The 6,814-nt window shown below is 41.8% G+C and overlaps 1 protein-coding gene across 6 annotated transcripts in view; it reads left to right on the plus strand.

Moving 5' to 3' along the window:
* STXBP5L (syntaxin binding protein 5L) overlaps positions 1 to 1,606 on the plus strand; it is a 195,308-nt gene extending 193,702 nt beyond the window's left edge. For all 6 annotated transcript variants that reach the window (XM_079305321.1, XM_079305323.1, XM_079305324.1 and 3 more), the window contains one exon: positions 114 to 1,606. In XM_079305321.1, the coding sequence (XP_079161447.1) occupies positions 114 to 155 (42 nt within the window). In that variant the 3' untranslated portion in view covers positions 156 to 1,606. The remainder of the gene's footprint in view (positions 1 to 113) is intronic.
* The last annotated feature ends 5,208 nt before the right edge of the window (positions 1,607 to 6,814 follow it).

The following is a 6,814-nucleotide window of genomic DNA, read 5'->3' on the forward strand; positions in this document are numbered from 1 at the left end:
TGCATTTATTAGTTCTGAAGTTTGACAGTTAATGGGCCTAGGTCATGTGTGGTTTCTCTTATGCAGGGTGATGTTTGAGTGCCATTTGTTTGGTTTTTTTCCCATCTCTGTAGGTGATGCTCAAATACAAGGACAAAAAGTGGTACCAGTTTTAGACTTTCAAAGAAGCTGCTTGTGGCTTTATTGAGAACACTGTTCAGAGAAGCAACCTTTATTCCCAAATCTATCAGTCACTGGCCAGAGACAGTTTTTTCTCCTAGAAAATGTTTTCGTGTTACTATTCATCACAGTGGACATCAAGGAGAAATTTTACAGACTGTGGGACAGAAGCTGGAATCATGAGGGTCTTTCCAACAGCTGACTCATGGAATGGCCAATTTTTTCCAAAAAAGGAACTCAACCATCACTGTGGCATGTAGTTTTCAGAAGCTGTAGGTATGAACTGTGGGCAGTGCATCTGGTTAATAATATTCTGTACAAACTCTAATGTAATGCACTTATACAAGTTTGCATGACTAATTGCCAACTAAAAAAAAAAAAAAAAAAGAGAAAAAGGAAGCATGTTGTGATGTTGTGACCGAAGAAAAATGGGATTTATTTCTATTCTGAGAAAAAAAAGAAAAAAGAAAAAACACCTTAAATGACAAAAAATTATTTATTTTTTAAAAGTGACATTATAAAAAGCCAGTACATTTCAAGCATGTTTGCTACTGTTCTCCACATAAAAATTAATTGAGCTGCATTTTCTTATCTGCTATTTATTTCTCTTGAAAAGCCTTGCTCAAAAGCTGTGGTCTTTAACTCCTACCAGAAAAGTAAATAAATTTAAAATCCTATCCCCAGAATTTAACAATTTTGGACAGGCACTATCTAAAAAGGTCGTTAAGACGTCTATAGATGGTTTATTTGCAATTCAGAGCACATGACACATCATCCTAATCTATACTTTTTAAAATGTGCTTTAGATTCATCTGTTGTCCTTGAAGGGGTGCCATGCACTTTTCATTCCCATGAAGTCTGAATCACTTGGTTGCCTTATTTCCCAGTAGCAGGAATAGAAATCCAGCTTTGGAAAGCATTTCTTCAGGTTAGGAAAGGCAAGATGGGAAACCACAGTCCCATCAAACACTGCTCACAGAGGCTGCTTAGCAGCTTGCAGAGCAGCTTAAGCGCTCAGCTGAAATTGAAAGGGGACCTGCACAGAAAACTCCCCAAAACCTGAGAGAGAGAGATTAGGGCAGCATTACACACTGGGCCAGGGAGGAGCATGGAAAACCATTGCTAACATACATATGGAACACAGATAAAGTGATACCATGGGTGAGAGGCAATTTAAACTCTGCTCACACTGCTAAAAGTAATTGGCTTCTGCTTCAAAGTGGCTTGTTTGGTTTTTGCAGTGAATGCTGCAGAAAACTCCGCAACCTACAGCCACAGAAGAGAACAGTATGCTGGATTTATTGTCTATCCTGCTGGAATGCTCCACCCTATCCTACAAGACTCACTGCCACACAGGTCAACTCTTAGGTTAGAAGTTTTTCCAAGATTGACTTGGAAACAAGGCACTGAAGGCTTCTTTTCATGTGTCTGAACATAGTTTCAAATTTTCAAAAGAAAAAATAAAGTGAGGAAAAATTGGGAAAACATTTAATTTTTTTCTATTAAAGAAGTGTTAACATCTTCTGTCCTTTTAAGGAATCCTGATGGACACTGATGCAGACAGGCATCATCCCACTCCCACCTAGACCTTAACTTCACCGGTGTTTGTATCATCAGAGTGTTTAGATGATCCCTCTCAAAGATGTGTTTTCCATCTCCTTCCTTTACCTACAATAAAATACAGCCCAGGAAGTTGTATCATCCACAAGTCTGGCCTCACAGTTGGCCCACTGCACAAGTTAAAGGGCTGGAAGAGATCCAAGGTGTCAAGTTTTAATTTCCCATTGTAGCAGAACAAAATTTCATGATTTACAGGATTTTTACATTCTGCTGTAGGCAAAATCAAAATGATGGCCCTGACAGGTCTAGCTCAACTGAGAATGTGACTCCACAAATTCCTCTAGCACAGGATAAACTGCTCTATGTTGTCAGAACTGTAGAAACTTGGAGAGGGAAAGGGTCAAAGCCTGAGCAATGCCTGGGTTTCTGCTGATAGCTAAGAAATTAGAGTTGTCCATGACCCAAGAGGATTTCTCTGTGTGTGTAAGGCTATGCCAAACTTGCCACTCTGATGCCAATAGGAACTGGGTTGGGGAATTCCTTCCAGGGGCTGGGTCACAGAAATAACCACTTGTGCTTGTGAGGAAGCACTGCTCTAACCAGGCATCAAGAATGAGAAATAAGGGAGAACATGACAGCAGTTTGATCTTCAGTTTAAACCTGTATTCATCAGGCCTGTGCTCTGGCCTAGAATCCAAACCCACTGGTCTCTGGGCAACAAAATCATTTTTGGGGCAGCATTCAAACTGGCTAGCAGCCAACTTATTTTCCTTTCTGCCCTGGAGTGTGGCAGTCAGAAGCAGTCCCACAGGCTGATTGGAATCATAGGATTTTTGAAGAAAATTTAAGGGCAATTTCTAACGCTGATCACTGCAGCTCACCCAGAAAGGTGTCCTCAACAAGTCTCTCACACAAAGCTCAACTGACTCTAGCTGCCAGCAGTCTCTAGTTTAACACCAGGGTGAAAAAAACCAAAACAACTGGCAGTAGATTTCCATTTGCATTTTTATGCAAAAGAGAAATGAGAATTTAGCAGCCCTCAAACTTACAAATTTTAATACTAAACTTTTAAGTAACTTTTCTCTAGTACTCCCAATCAGGTCACAGCTTTCCGCTCTTACATATTTTACATATTTCCAGACAGTTACTAATTACTATTTCTGTTAGGTTCACTACTTGTGACTATAATTATCAATTTTCTTGTAGTCTGTAGAGATCTAAAAATTGTATATGTTTGTATATAGTACATTCTATATATATAATATATATATATGTAATGTATATGTTGTATAAGTTTGTTAGTGCACACTGTTAAATGCTTTCTATCAAGATTTACCATGTATGTGGAAAAAAAAATAACTTTAAAAGTTCAATAAGGGAAGAAAAACTCTTGCCTGGGTGATTTATTGTGAATGAAGGGGAGTGTGGGATTTTCGTGAGGCTTGCCCTGAACACTGCTCAAGGCTGTGACTGGAATGAAGCTGCAGTATTCCCAGCAAGAAGAACAACATCTGGCTCTGAGAAAGACTGTAGGACTGTGACTGGCTGGAGGAAAATCAAGGATATTATGTCACTGAATGTTGAAATCTTTCTGTGCTTTCACCTTTCCCACTCAGACAGCACCACCTCAAGCAAAATCCCAAGCTTAGATGTATCTTCAGCCTTGTTACACCAGGCCAGATTGGCTGGAAATACTTGCTCAGTTTGAAATGCTGTTTGTTCATTTAGATACTTAGTTCTCTCATGTTCTTCTCTCCAGGAGCTCTGTCACAATCACATCCAAAACCAGTTACACAGAACTTCCAACAGCACCTTTGGGTTTGACCAGATGTTTGTAATCATGCTGTAGACAGACAGAGAAAATGCATTAAATTAGATTATATATATAAAAATATAAAAAGCAAGTCTTCAATGAAGTACAAGCTACCTTATTTATTAATAAAAAAATTAAATCCATTCCTAGAGCTTTAACTTTAGTTGCAAATCTTGAATTAAAAGACATGACAATTGAAATTTTAAGAATCGGGTTTTGTTTTCTATAATTACCTGGGAGGGAGGGGGTTTAAGTTTTATAATAGTTCTACAGTTCAACTATCTACATCAGTTAGTCATTTCTCACAGTACCAGGATTGGTACACAAAAACACTCTGTTTACTACATGTATGGTATAAAATTATCTCATAAACACTCCTCTAAAACAGTTTATAGAATTCTTTTTCCACCACAGTGCATGCATAATAATGCAGGTGGGCATAGAAACTTTTTTCTTTTCCTCAGTAGAAACCACTTGAAAGCTGCACCCAACCACACGCCTCCTTCACATATAAACTATGTGTTGTAGCACAGGCAAAGGTACAGGTTTTTTGTTAATTATGCCCCTCAAACAGCTTGGGCCCTGCCCCATCCATCCTTTCCCATAGCCCAAAGGTGAATTCAAGCACAGCATATTTCAGTCTTGAATGTTTTGTTGCCTTGGAAGGGTCTCGTAAGAGCACACTCTCTCTCCTGAAGGAATGTGTGTGGCCATTCATAGTCAACTCTTCCTCTTCGTTGTATAAGCAAAGTCACATAAATGAGTGTTTCCATTCATGTGTTTTGTTTTGTGACCAAATCAACAAATCCAACATTGTACTTTTTTAAATAGCAACAAATATTCAGATTCAGTGTCAAGGAAATGTGGGCTGAGTATGTGTGTGGTTTGTTAAAAAGTCATTACCTGTGTCTCAGAACAAAGGCTGATCTGGGGTGAACCACATACTCCTGTGCTAACCATGTCTTATTTCCATAGCTATCCTAAATCAGTATCACAAAGCTAAGGCATCTTAATGTGAGGCTGTTTCAAGCCCCCATTAATAACCAGAAAAACAAAATAGGGAAAGAAAATAAAGGAAATAATTGATACTAGTTGGTGTAATCTCTTTTTTTCCAACTTCTACTCCTAGATTCTTTATAGTATCTCAAAGGTGCATCGTTTGTGTAAAGCCGTTGATTGGAGTTTACACTTCTCATTCAGGAATACAAAAGTTGCAGTTGTGGTTGTTGCTGGGATGGGGGTGGTCACCTCCCTTCCTCCAGCAGCTCCTGCCAGGACAGAACCCCTGCTGTTCCCATGTTCCACTGCAGCAAGCTCACATGGAGCTCCTAACTGCCTTACCATCCCCCAGGGAATGTTACCAGCCTTGGACCCAGGCTACCAGCCAACTCCATCACTCCCACTTCAGAGTGAACACAGCCACCCACAGGCTGAGCTCTCAGAAGGGCAGGAGCAAGCCCAGTGTAAGGGCTCTTCCCAACAGCTCCTCTGAATTGCTCTGCCAGCAGAAGCCCAAAGCATCATCCAAAGGTGCTGAGCTCCCATCTCCCTCTTGTCAGCTATGTCCAGTTCTCTTGATGAAATAAGAGCAGCTTGAGAGAAAGGCAAAAGGACCACACCAGATCAAATTACCAGTGTCATTATTTGTCACCTGCCTGTCAACACTTCCAGTAGCCAGGGAGAAAAGAAAGCTGCAGCAGAAAAACCAAGGCTAAACAAGTTTGTGGTCTCCACGTGAGGAAAAGGACCAAGAGGTTGCAGGAAACACCAAAGATGTGAGTTCTTGCTACCAAGGCTGGGCAAGGTCTGCCCCATAGCACTAGCCAGCTGAACGCAAATTTGAGCCATTATGAGCAGAAAGCAGATGGGAACCAACAGACCAGGGCTGCTCATCAGCCCCAGGGGACAGGCTCTCCCTCTGAGGAGCTTGGTCCCACAGGTTCCCATCATGTGAAGACAAGGCACTCCCAGTGACCACGGGTGTTTGCCAGGGCTGCATCCCAACCGGCTTCCTTGACATCCCTGCTGGTGCAGGAGTCAGACAAGGGCTGTGCAGGGCACGTGCAGGGCCGGACTGCAGTAGGAATTCTGTGAGCACCAAGGGACAAGACTGTCAGCAGTTGTAACAGACAGGACTCTTACCCCTTCTGCAGCATTCATCTGTCCTAGTGCCAAGCTGTGCCAGCTGGCAGGAGGCTGGAATGGGCTGTGGAGAGAGAAACACATGAACAAGCTGAGGGACAAACACTACCAGATGCATCCCATGCTGACTACACAGAGACTGCGGCTAATTTGCACTCTGGTTATCAGGTCCTGAATTCATAAAATGCCATCAGCCAATCAGAGGTGAGGGAAAAGAGTCCACAGGTGAGTAATGTGAGCAGCCAGGCTCCTTCTTATCACCTTCAAAAAATAACATAAACCCTTTTCTGCAGTTCTGGACAGTGCCTCTGCTTACCTGACTGAGCCCTCTTCTCTTTCCACTGCTCAGTCTCGGTAAGAGTTAAAGTCTAATCAGAATTGAGGAATGTAAATAGCACCAATAAGAAAACAGTGCAGAGCCAGTCCTAGTAACACAACTCAAACACCACAGTGGCTACCTCTTGTCTTCTCATTTGCTCCAAATTACTCCTTAATTAAAATGAACCCATCAAATTGATTAGTCAAAATAAGTTTGGGTACATGTTAATCCCCTTACTGATTAGCATCACTTCCTTCTAGAGAGTTTGCCGAGAAATACATGTGAGATCCATCATTTGGAAATTCTGAAGGCAGTGTGTGGGATGGAAATACTGTAATGTGCCAAAGAACAAGCAGCCCAAATGACAGCAGCCCCAGTGAGGCCTGGAATATGGCACAGGTGTGTCACCGCAGGGCACGCAGGACAGGAAATCATTAGGCCATGTGAATTGATAATGAGTCCAACCCAGCCTCTTCACAGGCAGATAACACAAATGGCCAGGCACCAGGGTGCTGAGGCTTGGATCTGTTAATAACAAAAGCTTTGATAAAGTAAGAAAAAAAAGACAATGCTGTGGATAAAGAGCTCAGCCATCAGGTGACAGATGTCATAGAAAGCCATGGAATAAAGCAGGCAGGAAGAAAACAAAAAAAAAAAATCTCAGTGTAAGGTGGAATACAGAACAGGAAAGAAGGCCAAGACAGTGCTGAGAAGAGCAGTCAAGGCAGCCTGATCTGGGGCTCCAGCTCAGTACCACATCTGTTTTGCTGCTCAGGAGGCAGGTGGTGGATTAGAGTCTGGGATACAGCCTTTTGTAAGAA

This window comes from Erithacus rubecula, assembly GCF_903797595.1.
Source record: "Erithacus rubecula genome assembly, chromosome: 1".
Taxonomy (NCBI): Eukaryota; Metazoa; Chordata; class Aves; order Passeriformes; family Muscicapidae; genus Erithacus; species Erithacus rubecula.